At 45.5% G+C, this 20,000-nt stretch overlaps 1 protein-coding gene across 17 annotated transcripts in view; it reads right to left on the bottom strand.

Moving 5' to 3' along the window:
• LOC143287646 (uncharacterized) overlaps nucleotides 1–20,000 on the bottom strand; it is a 378,570-nt gene that overhangs the window by 50,487 nt on the left and 308,083 nt on the right. For 16 of the 17 annotated variants that reach the window (XM_076595773.1, XM_076595775.1, XM_076595774.1 and 13 more), the window contains 8 exons: nucleotides 19,655–19,797; nucleotides 17,312–17,650; nucleotides 14,671–14,857; nucleotides 12,048–12,173; nucleotides 6,901–7,029; nucleotides 5,238–5,366; nucleotides 3,401–3,529; nucleotides 1,509–1,636 (listed from right to left, as the gene is read on the bottom strand). In XM_076595773.1, the coding sequence (XP_076451888.1) occupies nucleotides 1,509–1,636; nucleotides 3,401–3,529; nucleotides 5,238–5,366; nucleotides 6,901–7,029; nucleotides 12,048–12,173; nucleotides 14,671–14,857; nucleotides 17,312–17,650; nucleotides 19,655–19,797 (1,310 nt within the window). The remainder of the gene's footprint in view (nucleotides 1–1,508; nucleotides 1,637–3,400; nucleotides 3,530–5,237; nucleotides 5,367–6,900; nucleotides 7,030–12,047; nucleotides 12,174–14,670; nucleotides 14,858–17,311; nucleotides 17,651–19,654; nucleotides 19,798–20,000) is intronic. The other variant, XM_076595783.1, reaches the window with a different exon arrangement.

The following is a 20,000-nucleotide window of genomic DNA, read 5'->3' as shown; positions in this document are numbered from 1 at the left end:
TTATTATTATCATTATCATTAATAATAATAATAATATTATTATTGTTATTATAAGTAGTAGTGGTAGAAGTAGTAGTAGTAATGGTGTTGTTGTTGTTGCTGGTGGTGGTGGTGGTAGTAGTAGTAGTAGTATCGTTGTATTTTTTCTCATTACTACTACTATTTACTATTATCATTATTATTATCATGGTCATCATGTAATCATCACGCCATCATTACTACCGCTGTCGTTAGCGTCATTCTTATAATCTCTGTCAATAATCATCAATGTTATTATCGAGGAATCAGTCCGGCACCCCTCTGCTCAGTCCCACTCACCCTCACACTTATCCACGCCTTCCTCACGCATTATCACTGACCAAGCTCCAGATGGCTTCCTATGACCAATATACATTGAAACAGAAGCTGTTCACGCCATGAAGGCAATGCTGCTTCTCATTCTGCCCTGGAAAGAACGCAGATCATATGTGTAGTACCGCGTTCACCCGAGTGGTATAGTAAGGGGACGGTACAAAGGGATTACTGATTTACTGTATTAACTCCTTGACTGCCATGCTCGTAGAATTCAGGGTCATGGTGACATCACTGATGACATCAACTGAAGGGAAATAACTGTGGAAGGCTGAAAATTCACACAACTGGTTCAGAGTAGTATATCAGGCCATTTTCTCATTTTCTGGCTGATTGTTCTGGATATTGATTTTATGACTTGGAAACACTACTTTCTGCTGTTTCTTTCTTGGCAGTGAAAGGGTTAAAGGATAGAAAAAGATCCGCGCACAGGCCAGAGACATGTAGAGGCCAGCCAAGAAAGGTTTTTCTATTATTTTATTTACAATAGTTAAAGTAAAGAAGAAGATAAAGAAAAAGAGAAGACAATGCAGTAGACTGCTAGGCAGCTGACTGTGTGCGATACGCTCAGTGTGTGCTGGAGAGCGACACCTCGGAAAGTGACCGGTGGACGCTCAACAGCTTTCAGTTCAAATTCGAATATTAATAGCCTTACGTCACAGGAGTTACCTCCTCATGTCAATGGTTGGACACCGTCACTGCAGTGAAACTGTCGTCCGCTTTACGGCATGTGCTGTGAAAGGAACTACAGTTAGTAGCCGGCTGAGCACTTGGCTACACATATACACCGCTTGTTCTTCTCTTGAGCTTTCTTCTCTGTCTGACAGTTCCAGGAAAGACGGTATAAATAGTGTATTTAGTGTCTTTGGTTCCAGAAAGGTGATACTCCAGAAGTGACTGAACAACCTTTTCACACGCTTTCTTTTATCACCAAGCAAGCTTCCGCTGGCTTCCTATGACCAGAACACTGAAACGTAAAATGTTCATACCCAATGGCAATACTGCTTATTATTCTACGCAGATAATATACACCGCGTTGTTTTCCTCTTCAGTTTTTTTCTATGTCTGACAGCTCCGGCAAAGACCCTATAAACCTTGTGCATAGTGTCTTTGCTTCCAGAAAGGTGTTGCTGCAGCAGTGACTGACCCTGACCCACCTTTTCACAGTGAATGCCCCTCCATCCCGCGGTGCACGTGCAGGCCCCGCTGATGTGGTCACACTCCGCTCCGTTCTGACAGCGGCACTCGCGGCTACAGCCCGGCCCGTACCAACCCTTCCTGCACTCTGTTGGCGGATAGCATCTGTCAGACTCCGTACAAACCCTTCCTGCTCTCTGTTCACACACACCCTGTCACACCCCCTACCGACCTTTGCTGCTGTCTGTTCACACACACCCTGTCACACCCCTACCGACCTTTCCTGCACTCTGTTCTCACACACCCTGTCACACCCCTACCGACCTTTCCTGCTCTCTGTTCACACACACCCTGTCACACCCCCTACCGACCTTTCCTGCTCTCTGTTCTCACACACCCTGTCACACCCCTACCGACCTTTCCTGCTCTTTGTTCACACACACCCTGTCACACCCCTACCGACCTTTCCTGCTCTTTGTTCACACACACCCTGTCACACCCCCTACCGACCTTTCCTGCTGTCTGTTCACACACACCCTGTCACACCCCCTACCGACCTTTGCTGCTGTCTGTTCACACACACCCTGTCACACCCCTACCGACCTTTCCTGCACTCTGTTCACACACACCCTGTCACACCCCCTACCGACCTTTGCTGCTCTATGTTCACACACACCCTGTCACACCCCCTACCGACCTTTCTTGCTGTCTGTTCTCACACACCCTGTCACACCCCTACCGACCTTTCCTGCTCTTTGTTCACACACACCCTGTCACACCCCCTACCGACCTTTCCTGCTGTCTGTTCACACACACCCTGTCACACCCCCTACCGACCTTTCCTGCTGTCTGTTCACACACACCCTGTCACACCCCTACCGACCTTTCCTGCACTCAGTTCACACACACCCTGTCACACTCCCTACCGACCTTTCCTGCACTGTTCACACACACCCTGTCACACTCCCTACCGACCTTTCCTGCACTGTTCACACACACCCTGTCACACTCCCTACCGACCTTTCCTGCACTCTGTTCACACACACCACACCCTGTCGCACCCCTACCGAACTTTCCTGCACTCTGTTCACACACACCCTGTCACACTCCCTACCGACCTTTCCTGCACTGTTCACACACACCCTGTCACACTCCCTACCGACCTTTCCTGCACTCTGTTCACACACACCACACCCTGCCACACCCTTTCCTGCCAGACGTACACAGACTGTCGCCGGACAATGAGTTAAAACAACGACCTCAGCCTCACACCACTACCACTTACAAGGACAGCGGAAACTGAACCACCATCACTATCAATGACAGAGAGAGAGACAGACTGACCGACAGAGAGAAAGGCAGAGAGAGTGAGACAGACACAGAGAGAGAGAGGAGAGAGGTAGAGAGAGAGGGACAGAGACAGACAGAAAGAGAGAGAGACAGAGACAGAGACACAGAGATAAAGAGAGAGAGAGACTGACAGGCAGGCAGAGAGAAAGACATAGAGAGTGAGACAGACAGACCGAGAGAGAGGGAGGGAGACAAAGAGAGACAGACAGATACACAGAGACAGTGAAAGAGAGAGAGTGAGAAAGAGAGAGAAAGAGAAGCAGAGGTAGGGGGATTGGAGAAGGGATATAAACAGAAAGAGAGACAGAGAGAGGCAGAGATAGGGGGACTGGAGGAGGGAGATAGACAGAGAGAGGCCAACAGACAGACAGACAGACAGACACAGTGAGAGAATGGCAGTCTGACAACAGCTGGACCACTCCCCCTGAGGAAGAGAGCCGCCCCGAGTTTTATTCAACCCCAGAATTCATCAGCTGTGTGACCCAACAACACACAACAGTGCAGACCGCCCACAACAGACAACAGACCCCCCCCCTCCACCCCCTACCCCTTTGGGACTCACTCTGGTTGCAGCTCATGCCTCTCCAGCCAGGGGCACACAGACACTCCCCACTGTCCGGGTCACACTCCGCACTGTTCAGACACTGGCAGCGCTGGGCGCAGCTCTTCCCGAACATCCCCGGGGGGCAGGCTGGTGACACACACACACACACACACACACACATGCACACACACACACACACACACACACACACACACACACACACACACAGAGATGCACGCACACACACTCACACACAAGTTTCAAGTTTTAATTATCCTTTCACTCCTATTGGAGTATGGAGGATTACTGCAAAATAATCTTTTCGTGCCCAGAACAAACATTTCCAAATACACAACAATGTCACATAAAAGTTGAAAAAACACAAATGTCTTTTCACTCCAAAAGTATAACTAGGCAACATTTGCAAATCTAATCATCTTACTTACAGCTAAGATGACTTTTCTGCCTCCTTTGAGCACACACACACACACACAGAGACGCATGCAAACACACACACACACATGCACATACACACACACACACACACACACACACCACAGGGCATTTCACTCACTCAGCCCTGGGCCTGACCATTGCTCCTGTGTCAAAATTCATCTCATTTAAACAGTTTTCACAATCCCACATATGCATAAAGCGCAAAGAAAGGGACCTAATTTCTACAGAATATACAAAAAGTTTGCCTGGGTTCTTTCATCCTGCCCATTCCCCCCTTCCCTCCCATCCCCCCCCCCCTTTTTTTTTCCCTCTTCCCCCGCCCCCCTTTCCTCTCACTGTCTAGATTCTCTCTCACTTCCTTCACCCATCCACCTTTTCCAACCAGCAGTGAACTGTTCTCAAGACAAGTGAATTTTGTTCAACAGCCAGAAAACTGCACTTGCGACTGCTGCTATCTTCAGTAGCTTCGAAGACTCTACGAGTCGAAGTACACAACTTCTCCTCTCCCAAGTGGGTTCAAAGTTTGTTTCTTTCCCTTGTGTTTTGTATCCTGACTTCTGCAGTACTTCCGGGTGTGTCCACACTAAAACTGAAGAGACCAAAGAAAGAAAAGTGTATTTTCTGCCTGCCGAGACTGTTAACACCCGAGGGTTGAAAGGGTTAATCATTTCAATTATCATATACATCAACACTAGTAATGTGCTCTTTTCCCTGCCTCATCCCCATACTGTGCTTTGCATGTCATGTCTTTAATTTAAAAACAAATTCATGTAGGCCATGTGTATAGGAAAACATCATCATCTTCTCCATCAAGTCTCATCTGGGCGCGGCGTCGAAGATTAAATTTTGTTCAAAGAGATTCCTCCAGATATTGTGTGACAAAGCGAGAAGCTCCGCAAATATGACACCGCGCAATCTGCTGGAAACAATTACAATTACTGCATAAACACGTGCAACTTTCTCACGAAAGATCGATTTCATTACTAAATTCGAACGCTTTGAAAAAAAAATCATCGGTAAAAGGAAACGGTATCTAATGACATTTCTTTAAACATTAAAGAATCTAACCGGCACTGATAATTGGTTCTGCGGAGAGACAAGCTGATAGCAAAGACAGACAAACACAGAGTCAGTGCCGGACCACTGGAAACAAGCAAGCTGACAGATAGACAGACTGACTGATACATACATTGGCAGACTGACAGACACAGAAACAGATATATGCGACAGACAGACATAGGGAAATACAGACAGGCAGACAGACAGACAGTGATAAACACAGAAACGGCCAAATAAAGAAACACAGAGAAAGGCACCGAGAAAGACACAGATCACACACACACACACACACACACACACACACACACACACACACACAGATACAAGCAAAGTGACCGACCTCTGTCACAGATCTGACCGGTCCAGCCACTGGGACAGGTGCAGGAGCCGTCCACGGGGTCACAGTGAGCCTGGTTCTCACACATACAGCGCATCATGCACTGAGGTCCGAACCGGCCCTCCGGACACGCTGGGGACACAGGAGTCATGTTGTTTATATAGCATTGATCCCGGTGAAACACACACTCGGACACGCTGGGGACACGGGAGTCGTGTTGTTCATATAGCATTGATCCCGGGGAAACACACTCACACACGCGCGCGCGCGCACGCACACACACACACACACACACACACAATCAGCTCACCCGCACGCCCAGAGCTCCACCCACCCACCCCCAACACACGCGCGCGCGCGCTCACACACATACACACACATCAGCGCACCCACACAACTACACCCATACACATCAACACACACACACACACACACACACACACACACACACACACACACAGAGATCAGGACACCCCCACACCCAGACCCTCACACATCAACACACACACACACACACACACACACACACACACACATCAGCGCACACACATAGACAGACCCCCCTCCAACCCCCATCCCCCTCACACACACACACACAGACGCGAACACAAATGATGCACTGTGGCCCAAATCGGTCCTCCGAATAAGCTCGTGACAGCTGGACAGTCACATTGTACATACATGATGAATGAGGGCGAAATATTCACACACACACACACACACACACACACACACACACACACACACACACAGACGCGCATACAACACATCACACACACACACAAGCACACACACAAGCACACGCACACTACATACGCCAACTCTTAACCTAGACAACAAATATACGCGCGCGCGCGCGCGCGCGCACACACACACACACACACACACACACACACACACACACACACACACCCAGACAACAAATACACACTACGCTACACCACGACTGCTAAAAAAAAAAGGGGGGGGGGGGGATAAATGCCTTGATGAACTTCGCACAAACCCTTTGCGGTGGTCATGGCTTGAGTCCCGAATCGAAATTTGAGTAAAGACACAAGATGAAAAAAAGAAGTTGAAGAACCAAAATATACGTAGAAAGTAAACAGCTGAAAATACTCTGCTAACCCAATAAGTACTTATATCACAATACAACAAAGTAAAAGATACGTACAGGGTAAATAATTGGAACTTCTCTACTTAGAGTACTTCTCTACTTGGAGTGACGGCCCAGAGGTAACGCGTCCGCCTAGGAAGCGAGAGAATCTGAGCGCGCTGGTTCGAATCACGGCTCAGCCGCCCGATATTTTCTTCCCCTCCACTGGACGCTAGTCATTCGGATGAGACGATAAAACGAGGTCCCGTGTGCAGCATGCACTTAGCGCACGTAAAAGAACCCACGGCAACAAAAAGGTTGTTCCTGGCAAAATTCTGTTTAAAAAAATCTACTTCGATAGGAAAAATCAAATAAAACTGCACACGGGGGAAAAAGAAGGGGGGGGGGGGCGCTGTAGTGTAGCGGCGCGCTCTCCCTGGGAAGAGCAGCCTGAATTTCACACAGAGAAATCTGTTGTGATAAAAAGAAATACAAATACAAATACTTACCCAGGAAGTAAACTGTATTAAAACACAAGAAAGTGAAAGACTGAAACAGTTGGAAGTCACCCACCTTCCCTGCAGTGGGGTCCATACCAGCCGTCCCTGCACACGCACTCTCCGGTCACGGAGTCGCAGATGGCCTCGTTCTCGCACGTGCACTTGTTCCGGCAGTTCACGCCCCAGCTCCCGTCAGGGCACGCTGCGTAAAACGTCCAACCACTCATTCAATCAAAAAGGGTTCGTGATGTTCGTGGTTCAACGGTTCGTGGTGTCCCTAATCAGCAGCAAGCTTTTCTTAAAGGACGAGCATAATTTATTCAACTCGTGTTTGTCAACGTGTCCTCTCATGTAATTAACCATAACAAGGATCGACTCTTGGGATCAAAACATATCCAAGATGATATTCGGAGAGGAAGTAGGGTGTTCGGGGGGCGGGGGGTGGGGGGGGGGAGAGGGGGCGTGAAGGAATGCAAAACAAGAAAAGTAAAGAAATAAGCAAAATAGCCCCTCTCCACCCCTTCCCTTAAAAAAAAAAAGAAGAAAAGAAGAGATATAAACACTCGCTACCAACAACTGCTCAATGCAAGACTTGTCGCAGCGTTATATTTCGTACTCAAAACCGCACCAAAAATACCCTTCAAAGAAGAAGAAACAAAAAGGGGGTGGGGGGTGGGGGTGAAAGGGTTGAGTCTAGTCCAGGATCAAACCCACAGATGTCTTTTTTTTTTTTTTTTTTTTCATAAGTACTGTGGATATTTCGAATCCACTTTGCCATTCCTTCAACTAATGGCTGAAGGCTTTCAATCTACCTCCGAAACGGGAGCGCTATGAAAGTCAACTGGACATGCAGAGTGGACATCCTACTGAGGCTACAATACACACCGCCGCTTTCTTTTCCGTATATTTTCTATATAATTCTTTTCCATATGTAACAGCCGAGCCACTCTCAGTATGCTTCTGGGGTCCTGTTCATGGGTAAGGTCGTAAACGATAACGCCTGGACTAAACGTGTTGTCCGAGATAATCGTCGGCCTGGTCTTGACACATTTTTTTTACCACTGAAGCTGGTTACATAATAAAAGCACATATCGGTTTTTAACCAATGCGGTAAAATCATAGACAAACAAACGGGAGAACTGAAACTTATACACACTTCCTGAACGAGATAAACATTTTACCTTGCGCTGAAGAAGCCGGCCGGATCGCCGACGAAAGCTACGCAAGTGAGTAGCCTTCTTTGACTGAGAGATCGGTTTGACTTGGTAGTCATTTTAAACTTGATTCAAATTTTACATGTTCTGAAACAGATGCGGGTGATTTGGTCTTTTTCCGTTATTTTCAATATCTTTAACTTGATTGAAATGTTTCGTGGATTGAGCGAGACGTTGGTGACCTGGTCTTTTAAAAATTGTTTTAATTGACCTTTAACCCCTTTTGCGATTGCCTGGGCCATATAAAACATGATCCAACTTGGTTTGTCAGCATCTAAAAATAGCCTAATGTTTTGGTGTCTGCATCTCAATACGCTCTTTCTCTTTAAAAGAACAGGTTGCAGTTGGGAACACCATTAATTAACATTACATTACATGGGGGGAAATTTACAGTTACACGAGTGGAACAGCTGAAACCCTCTCCTAACGTAAGTGGCAAAAACAAATGTCTTACGTTGATGCCCGCTCGATAAACGGTAATTGAAACAAACAACAAAAGCAAGTGATACCATAGGACGTTGTCACGTACAGTGAATAAGTGACCTTTGCAACGCTATGTTTGCTTATCGTTAACAATGTTCCCAAGTATACGGAATTTTCCGTGAGTTGGGAGCTTTCTTAGCAATAAGCAAACCTAGCGCTGCTTAGTTCTCTTATGCAATCCTGCCCAGGGAAGACTGCATGAGTGATCTTAGTAGCGCTAAATTTGCTCAGCGTTAAGAACGTCCCTTACTGTATGTGTGTGTGTGTGTGTGTGTGAGAGAGAGTGTGTGTGCATTTTAATATATATATTATATTTATTCCCTGGATGTTTTTATAAATGTATTGCTGTACAATACCTTATAGTCTTAACGTGTGTGCATATGTGTGTGTGTGTGTGTGTGTGTGTGTGTGTGTGTGTGTGTGTGTGTGTGTGTGTGTGTGTGTGTGTGTGTGTGTGTGTGTGTGTGTGTGTGTGTGTGTGTGTGTGTGTGTGTGTGTGTCTGTGAGTTAGTCTATCGTCAGCTATTGGGATTTCTTATTTGACTAGTTTTAATCTCTTCTTATGTTGCGCATGATGATTTTATGCTAGTGTTTACAACGAGCCTGTGATTGCACAACTTAATTTCATTGTGAATTGATAAAGTGTTTTTAACTGTTTGATTGATTGATTGATTGAACTGAACGCTCGTTCCATAAACTTAGGAACATTCTTAACGCAGTGCAAAAACAGGGCTGTTAAGATCGGTCATGTCACCAAACCCTGGACTTAGCAGAGTGGGCGGTGCGTGGCAGACACGTGGAAAGTGCGTGAAGGGATACAATGTAATACGTGTTGGGCAGGTACACACCAAACAGGGTGTCACTCAACACTCCACACAGGCCACACAGACAACACTGACAGACTGGCAGATAGCACGGCTGTATACCTACCTACATACTGGTTGAAAAGAAATCGTGGGGTGTGTGTGTGTGTGTGTGTGTGTGTGTGTGTGTGTGTGTGTGTGTGTGTGTGTTTGTGTGTGTGTGTGCGCGTGCGTGCGTGCGTGTGTGTGTGTGTATGTGTGTGTGTCTGTCTGTCTGAGAGAGAGAGCACATGCGTGCGTGGAGGTGCGTGTGTGCGCGCGTCAAGTCAAGATTTTATTTCATGATGCGTGCGCGCGCATGTGTGTGTGTGTGTGTGTGTGTGTACACAGTGGAGGTGGTGGGGATTTGGTGGGTAGGTGTGTTTTGAACCACAAATTTACAATACTCACCACACTGGAAAGCAGAAGAATCTTACACAGTGCACGCTTATTTTCAAGTGTCTGCCTTCTCCAGGAACAAAACATATCAACAAAAATAAAGAGCAGCCCTTGACATTCAGACGGAGGTTGGGTAAGAATACTTTTTACTCCAACAACAGGGAGCCAACAACGACAAAACATACACCACAAAATGTCAACAACGAACTCTTGCTCCAACATTCACACAACCTTTCGCACCTACTCATGCTGTCTAAATAGCGTTATCTCTATTTCTGAAAAAAAAAAATTGGGGGAATGACATTTATTGGAAAATGAATGATGTACATCTACACTGATGCTGTATTTCTAACCAGACGATATCGCATTTCACGCGCTGAGAACGTAACAGAAACAGTTATAGCACATCTATCTTACGACTTAACAGAAACAGTTATAACACATCTATCTAACCACTTAACAGAAACAGTTATAACACATCTAACGACTTAACAGAAACAGTTATAACCCATCTATCTAACGACTTAACAGAAACAGTTATAACACATCTATCTAACGACTTAACAGAAACAGTCATAGCACATCTATTTAACGACTTAACAGAAACAGTTATAACACATCTATCTAACGACCTAACAGAAACAGTCGTAGCACATCTATCTAATGACTTAACAGAAACAGTTATGACATCTATTTAACGACTTAACAGAAACAGTTATAACACATCTATTTAACGACGTAACAGAAACAGTTATAACACATCTATTCAACGACCTAACAGAAACAGTCATAACATATCCATTCAACGTAAGAGGGATGACCGAAACAAAATGAAACTGAACCAGGACCAACAGATGCGGTTATGGAAAACAACTGAAGACAGAATGAGGTGAAAGGTGAAACCAAAATGAAGCGTTACACTATGAGGACGGTGACCAAGAAATAAAATGGATCACTTGACGTGGCCTCTACTGAAGGGTGTGGAGGTTGTGCATGCTGCTAACAAGCCATGTGCTTTGTGTGTGTGTGTGTGTGTGTGTGTGTGTGTGTGTGTGTGTGAAAGAGAGAGGGAGAGGCAGAAAGACAGACAGAAACAGAGACAGAGAGCCAGAGTTGTCAGAAATTTCTGCATGACTTGAACTTACCTGTCAAACAATTCTCTTTAACCCCCAAGCAGCTGCAAGTTGTGTGTACGTACATGTGAACAGCTAACCTGTGCCCACCTATGTCCCAAATAATGAAACAGCGTGCTTACCTCTCAGAGGTGTGTGTGTATGTTCTCACGTCCGAAATCATCTCAGTTGTGATCTTGGCTTTCCAACAGCTACTTTGTGCAACCACCCGTAAACCAACTGACTTGTATATAGTTATGGTTCAAACAACCGAACGTTATGTTCATTTCTGAGTTCATTTTTATTTGTGTGCTTACGTTCAAAACAACTAAGCCGTGGTGTTGTCTTTTAAACAGCTCACTGTGTGTTCTTGGGTTTCAAAAACACATTTGCTTTCTTTCATCCCAGACAAGTGTGACGTGTCCATTCGAGTTTTAAATGCCCGAGATGCGAACATACCTTTCAGACAGCTTTCTTGGGATTAAAACTTTCAAATAGCTCATATGTGTAATCGTGTTCCAATTGCCCAAGGCGATTTCACTTTTTTAAAAAGCTTACTATGTGCATAATAAGCGAATTTAACCGTGCGCTTTATCTAAAAAAAAATTTTTTTAAAGTAGTCTGCGAGTAGGCCCACTTTTGTTTTAAACATTTGGAATATAAACTTACCATTCAGACAGCTGAGTTGTGTACTTAGCTTTCAGACATTTATGCCGCGTGAAAGTAAGGATCGAACAGCTTACTTGTACAGTCATGTTTCAAACAGGTCAGACGAACACTTTCCTTACCGGATGAACTGAAAACGAAGACAAACCTTTGCTTTGAAAAATGCCATGATCAAAACTTATGCGAACGACAGCCACCGATACTCTTCTTGCAAACTTTTCGATGATGAAGATGGAGAATACCTTACGAACGCACCTGCATATAATTCTTTCTGATGTCCAGGCTCGTGCAATGACAGCGATACAAATAAGATCTTGCAGTATTGTCTCTTAGGTCGACTTTCAAATGGCTAATGATAACACCAATGAGCTAGGCAAGCCTCTTAGGTCGACTTTCAAATTGCTAACGATAACACCAATGAGCTAGGGAAGAAGCGCCAGCCCTGTGTGACGTGGCGGGGGGTGTGACGGAGGGGCAGACAGAAGAGGGATGGAGGACACTCACACTTGCGGCACCGCCTCCCCATGCGGCCAGCCTGACACAGGCACTGTCCAGTCTCGGGGTTGCAGGCGTTGCCATGACACCTACATTTGCGCAGGCAGTTTTTGCCAAACTTGCCGTGCGGGCATGCTGTAAGCAAGCAAGGAGGGGGGTGGGGAGGAGGGAGGGTAAAACAGAACCAGGAGAGACAACTTCAACTGAAAAAAATGAAGGAAAGAAAGAAAGAGAGAGAGAGAGAAAACAAAATCAACATCAAGAAATGAAAGTGAGAAACCCAGAGGGGTTCTAGCATGACAAGAGTTTTTGCCAATGGAACTGTCAGTTTGGGTCAGACCATTCACTCATAACAGTGGGGGCAAAATAACATGAAACATTGAAAACCTGAAGCGTGCCTCTGTATGAAGTTCGGTGAGGAGACAGCGCCCAAACACCGGAATGTATCAATGGTACTTGGGCAGCCAATCGTGTGTCTTCCTGACACCACAGTTGTCAATCACCTTCCTTACTGGCTCTTCCGAGGGCCAATCATCGTGTACCGTACACATTTGAACAGTCCATCGTGTGTCTTACTCAGGATATTTTTCTTTGGTGATGAGTTCCATTGGCAAAGAACCAGGGACATTCTATGTTGCATGAAATAAACAAAAGGAGCGGTCATCTATTTAGATTCGTTTAAAAATAAATCATTGAAATTATCCTCACACCACAACTGAATCTTCAACCAAAAAATGTTAGTTTTCATATTTCCATAACCACAGTAACATAAGCTTTGTTGGTTATTGAATATAAAACTTAGAGGGTACAGGACTCTGCAAAGAAATCCAACATATAGAGACATTCGCACTGCAGCTACTGAAAACTTAATAAACCAATGAAATAGGTTTCATGAAAATAGCAAAATAAGTCACTTGTAGCTTACAGGATTCAATAACTGTCATGTCAGCATACAGACAACCCATGAACACGCAGCTTCAGAGAAAAGGGGACAGTGTCTACAGTACAAAATCATTGAAATCCACGAGGTTCTGTCCTGTATTGAACAGTCAAGCAATCACTACACTTTTTTTTTATTCGTGAAAACAGAAAACGTGCTCATCGAATCGAAATCCTAGCCTGGAATGCTTCTAAATGTTCGTATTATTAATGGGTGTGGACTGAAATATACGAAATATCACTGCCATTTGAAGATTGTGAGAGTCCAAACCTTCCCACATTAAAAGTGGCATCTGGTACGGATGTGTATGTTTTCATTTAATGCCTGCGACTACATTTTGGAAAAGAAATGGTTTCGATAAAAGCAAAACCTCGTGGATTTCAGTGATGGAAAAATATTGAATGCTGGTACAGAACCTGCAACTGAAATGGAAGCACTACAGTTATTTGTCTAACAGTGGCAACAGAACAGCATAGTTATCCACTCAAGAGAGACAGATTCTAGTCAGATTGCACAACCAGTCACACACACACACACACACACACACACACAACACACACACACACGACGGGCAGTGGCGCTTTGGAAAGTTCACACAAAGGAAATGAATCGTCTAAAACACAAGTGATATATCCAATACCACATCAAGTAATCATCTTTACCCCTCCATCTTGTTTTCCTGCTGTTTTTTTGTGTTTTTTTTTCCAAAGATAAGTTTTAGTTTTTTGCTCACTCGAAACGTTTAGCTGTGTGTACCAATTGACGACCTTGTCTTTTGTAGAGTTTATCACTTTCTCTTTGAAAATAAGTCGTTGTTGTTGTTTTTAAACTCTCTCGTAACGTGTTAGCTGCATGTACAAATCGATGAAATTGTCTTTGGTAGAGATTATCACTTTCTCTTTGTCATTATTTCAGGCAAATTCATCTTGTATGCGATTTTGCGAAAGGGGCACAGGTTCTAGACGTTATTAGCTATGTGTTCTGCTTCTTTGGAGCACAAAGCTCCTCCCATCTTGTTCTGTGAATACGTTCAGCTCATGTCCGTGTGCGAAAACCCCGAGCACTCCTCATCTTTCCAGTCAGTTTAGTCAGTAAAATGCTGTGGTGTGGTTTTGTTCAGCTTAAAAAAAACAAAAACACACACACACACACACACATAAATATCTCTGTCGTGAAATCTAGACAGAGTCACAAAGTTGTTTGTTTCGACTATAACCCGCTGCTACCTGTATAAGACATCCAATCACTAACAGGCAGGTCAGCAATATTTTGTTTCCAATTATAGACCTGATCTATAACAAACTGGACATCTCTGTCGACCTGAACGTGACTGACTGAATTAGAGAGTCGGCGTCACGAACAAAAAAAAAAGGGTTCAACTGTTAGAACAGATTAGACAACAAAGAAGAAAAAACCCTGCATTTTGAAAGACTTCAGGACCATTCCCTGAAACTGAATAATCTGAAATCACAAACAACAAACAAAAAAGAACATAAAAATCATAATTCGTAACCGAAACGTAACGACATGACCAGTTAATTCATACAGTCAAGACTACCTAACTGAGACAGTCTGTCAAGCAGACCACAGAGAGGCCACACACAACACGCAAGCACTGTTACACACACACACACACAACCCGAAGCAGATAGAGGGGGGGCACGGCAAGCACAGCAGACTGTCACGACTCACGTTCGTTGCAGCGAGGCCCCGTCCACCCGGCAGGACAGTCCCGCAGACAGTAGCCGCTCATATGGTTGCACTTGGTGCCCTCCGGACAGTTGCACCGCAGCCGGCACCCGTCGCCATAGCGACCCTCTGGACACTCGTGCTGGCAACGGTCTCCTTGGTAACCGGTCTTGCACTCGCATTGTCCTGTCTGGAACGATCGGGTAGAAACGTGCTACGGTCAGGATTCCGTGTACCAAGTGCTGTCAGCTAGTTTGCCTTGTCAACGCCCAGTATCTATGTAGAGTGAAAATGTACTCTACCCCCCTCCACCACACCCCCATTTCAGATTAAAAGCTGTAGTTAACTCTTCTATTAGTTTACTGCACAAAGAGTGGTGGTCGATCATTCTCTGTCTAGACCTAAACTATGGATAATTACCAATTTTCTGATTCATCGGAAAAAAACACCTTTTGTTTGGCCAATGAAATCACGTATCCTAATTAACGTTGCTGTTTTGTTCTCAGGGATCAGTATAAATCAGTTAAAACAATCAGACATTCTCTTTGCCCAGTCAATAGAATCCATTATAACTGTACATTTACTCTGGCTAATCAAATTAAGAATACTAATAAAGGGTTCATTTTTGTCTAGGCCAATAAAGTCAGTCATGACAATCAGATTTTCTGTCTCTGACGAATCGAATCAAGTTCGATATTTGAATACAAACACTCTCACTCTCTCTCTCTCTCTTTCTCTCTCACTTTTATCACACACACACACACACACACACACACACACACACACACACAACACACACACACACACACACGCACACACAACGTTCGTACACGTACCACACCACCACCCAACCCCCGGCATATGCCTCAGTTCCAAGTTGGCATTAAATCAAATCAGACTGACGCCACACCACATCTGCTTAAAAACAGCAAACTAAAGACGCAGACCTCCATATATCACACCTTCAAACAACAAACTAAAGACAAAGACTTCTATATATCACATCTTGAAACAACAAACTAAAGACAAAGACCTCCATACATCACATCTTAAAACAACAAACTAAAGACATATACCTCCATACATCACATCTTAAAACAACAAACTAAAGACAAAGACCTCCATACATCACATCTTAAAACAACAAACTAAAGACAAAGACCTCCATACATCACATCTTAAAACAACAAACTAAAGACAAAGACCTCCATACATCACATCTTAAAACAACAAACTAAAGACAAAGACCTCCATACATCACATCTTAAAACAACAAACTAAAGACAAAGACCTCCATGCATTACATCTTAAAACAACAAAGACCTTCGTACATCACACCTTGATCAACAAACTAAAGACAAAGACCTCCATGCATCACATCTTAAAACAACAAACTAAAGACAAAGACCTCCATGCATCACATCTTAAAACAACAAACTAAAGACAAAGACCTCCATGCATCACATCTTAAAACAACAAACTAAAGACAAAGACCTCCATACATCACATCTTAAAACAACACACTAAAGACAAAGACCTCCATACATCACACCTTAAAACAACAAACTAAAGACAAAGACCTTCGTACATCACATCTTAAAACAACAAACTAAAGACAAAGACCTTCGTACATCACATCTTGAAACAACAAACTAAAGACAAAGACTTCTGTACATCACATCTTAAAACAACATACTAAAGACAAAGACCTCCATACATCACACCTTGAAACAACAAACTAAAGACAAAGACTTCCATACATCACACCATGAAACAACAAAAATCAAGACAAAGACCTCTATACATCACACCTTCAAACAACAAACCTAAAACAAAGACCCCGCGACACAACGTCAGCTTCAAACAGCAAACTCTATCCCCCTCCTTAAACTTCACTTGTCTCGTCTATAATCCTATGGTAATCCCTATACAGGGCAACAGTCCACAGGAGGGGGGTGCGCTCTAGATGACTGATGTCTGTGTGCGACCGTTAAGCCCCCTAGTTCAGCCAGGGGAACCAGGGCCCCACACAATATCAGTAAAATAATAATAATAATAAAATAAAATAAAATAAACACCTGTCCTGTAGCTATACTGAGCCTGAGGCTCACAGCCAGCCAGGCCTAAGTCCTGAGGGGAAATGGCTGTGATTACGAATATGGTCTGGAATCTGGTTCCACAGGCGGACAGCTGAAGGGAAGAAGGGGTGTCTGTGGGAGTCAGTGCGGGAGAAGGAGGGTATACCTGTAGTTTCCCTGGGAAACTTTCAAGGATGCGTCAAATTGTACCACACTGACTCCACACCACATCTGCTTTCAGGCAACAAAACCAAAGACAGGAGACCCAATGTGAAGACAAAACAAACAATATAATAATAATAATTGTATTTATACAGCGCTGAATCTTGTGCAGAGGCAAATCAAAGCGCTTTCGCACCAGCCATTCACACGCATGCATAACTCTAAAACTGGAGAAACTCAAAACAAGGAAGAGGCAGGGAAGGGAGGCTATTTTCGGAAGAAGTGGGTTTTAAGGCCAGACTTGAAAGAGCTGAGTGTGGAGACAAAACAAACGAGCCTCCCCCCACCCCACCCCACACCCCCGTCTCCCCTCCCCACCCCCCACACCCCCCATCCCCCCTCACCTCCGGATCACAGCCTTTGGAATTTTTGTGCACGCAGTCACACTGCTCTATGCAGTTTTCTCCCCAAGTGAAGGAGGGGCAGGGCAGGTTGCAGGACGGGCCGAACCATCCGGCACGGCACTTGCAGATGCCGAAGATACGGTTACAGTACCCGGAGGGGCACTGCTTCAGACACAGCTTGTCACAGGCCTCGCCGAAGTACCCGGGTGGACACCCGTCCTCGCAGTGGTCGCCTTTCACCCCGGGTGGGCAGACGCACTTGCCGGTGACGTGGTGGCAGGAGCCTCCGTTCTGGCAGCTACCCGTGCACACGCTGTTACACCCGTCCCCGTACGTGCCCTGCGGATCACAGCACACACCGTTTAACTCACTCAATACGGCCAGTCCTCTCTTCTCCTCTACACAGACCCCTCGGATGTCCAGTGGGTGTCTCAATGACCCAACCTTTAGCTTCCGTTGTCAGAATTGTGGTATTCTTTGTCAACATTCACCTCTTCAGTGTAAGAGCCTTCCGCTTGTAATATTTTGATGGTGGTAATTGGGGTGAAACGCTGTTAACGTCGTCTCTTTCGCCGTTCGTATGGAGAGAGTTAAAACGAAATATATTGGCTATATCGCTAATGACTACTACACCACCATCCCACACATCACACTGTTAGCTTCTCCTTCTCTTCCAGAAAGAGAAAGGGAGGGAGAGATGGGGGGGGGACGTGGAGAGAGATGGGTGTAGAAGATATGGGAGAGAGGGGGGGGGCGTGGAGAGAGATGGGTGTAGAAGATATGGGAGAGAGAGAGGGGGGGGGGGACGTGGAGAGAGATGGGGGTAGAAGATATGGGAGAGAGAGAGAGAGGGGAGGGGCGTGGAGAGAGATGGGGGTAGAAGATATGGGAGAGAGAGGGAGGGGTGGGACGTGGAGAGAGATGGGGGTAGAAGATATGGGAGAGAGAGAGAGGGGGGGACGTGGAGAGAGATGGGGGTAGAAGATATGGGAGAGAGAGAGAGGGGGGGGACGTGGAGAGAGATGGGGGTAGAAGATATGGGAGAGAGAGAGGGGAGGGGCGTGGAGAGAGATGGGGGTAGAAGATATGGGAGAGAGAGGGGGGGGGCGTGGAGAGAGATGGGGGTAGAAGATATGGGAGAGAGAGAGGGGGGGGGCGTGAAGAGAGATGGGGGTAGAAGATATGGGAGAGAGAGAGAGGGGGGGGACGTGAAGAGAGATGGGGGTAGAAGATATGGGAGAGAGAGGGGGGGAGGGAGGGAAGCAGAGACAGAGAGGGAGACAAAGAATAAGAAAGGGGGGAGACAGAGACAGAGAGACAAAGAATGAGAAAGGTGGGGGAGACAGAGACACAGAGAGAGACAAAGAATGAGAAAGGGGGGAGACAGAGACAGAGAGACAAAGAATGAGAAAGGTGGGAGAGACAGAGACACAGAGAGAGACAAAGAATGAGAAAGGGGGAGACAGAGACACAGAGAGAGACAAAGAATGAGAAAGGGGGAGACAGAGACAGAGAGACAAAGAATGAGAAAGGGGGAGACAGAGACAGAGACAAAGAATGAGAGAGAGAAAGGGAGGGAGAGAAAGGGGGGAACGTGGAGAGAGATGGGGGTAGAGGATATGGGAGAGAGAGAGGAGGGGAGACAAAGACAGAGAGAGAGAGAGAGAGAGAGAGAGAGAGAGAAAAAATGAGAGAGGGGAGACAGACACAGAGAGAGAGAGAGAGAGAGAGAGAGAGAGAGAGAGAGAGAGAGAGAAAGAATGAGATAGAGAAAGAGGGGAGAGACAGAGACAGAGAGACAAAGAATGTGTGTGTGTGTGTGTGTGTGTGTGTGTGTGTGTGTGAGAGAGAGAGAGAGAGAGAGAGAGAGAGAGAGAGAGAGAGAGAGAGAGGACAAGACACAAGGCAAAATTCTTGATAATCTTCGAGAATAATGGATAAGCATTAATTTTTTTTCTTTTTGTTTTCTTTTACATCCAGTCCCACCCCTGAACAGGATTTACACTGCACAAAAGTATATTAAGTCATAAGCATGGTAAGAAAAAAAATACACAGAAAAACAAACAAACAAAAAAGAGAAATAGAAAAACAGCGAGAGTGAGAAAGAGAGAGAGACAGAGAGAGAAAAAAAGAGAGAAAAACAGAAAGACAGACAGAAAGCCAGAGAGAGAAAAACAGAGACAGAGAGAGACAGACATAAAATCATACACACACACACACGCACACACGCACACACACACACACACACACACACACACACACACAGAAAACGAGCACCACGTGCAGTGACAGTGGGGACCAACCGACTGACAGACAGACTGACTGACTGGCGGACAGACTGACCTCATCACAAGTCTGGTCACACAGAACGCCTTGCCAGCCCGCCGTGCACACACAGCCGTTCTTGCCCTGGTTGCACACCGCCCCGTTCTGACAGTTGTTGCACGTGTACATGCACTCCGGCCCGAAGGTGCCCACGATACACTCTGTGCAGCACAACAGCAGGGCAGGTCACCACGGCTCACACCGCCAAACTTACGCCTTCGTATCAGTCATGTTCACACCGGTTATCAGCACGTCGCCGTGATTATATCATCACTTCATCCACATATTCACACCTACCATTATCACATTATCCATAATAACACCGGTTATCAGCACGTCACCATTGTTATGTCATCGTGTCGTC

Source organism: Babylonia areolata, chromosome 11 (assembly GCF_041734735.1).
Source record: "Babylonia areolata isolate BAREFJ2019XMU chromosome 11, ASM4173473v1, whole genome shotgun sequence".
In the NCBI taxonomy this organism is placed as follows: domain Eukaryota; kingdom Metazoa; phylum Mollusca; class Gastropoda; order Neogastropoda; family Buccinidae; genus Babylonia; species Babylonia areolata.
Note: the sequence above shows the minus strand (reverse complement) of the source record. Positions and strands in the feature narration are given on the sequence as shown.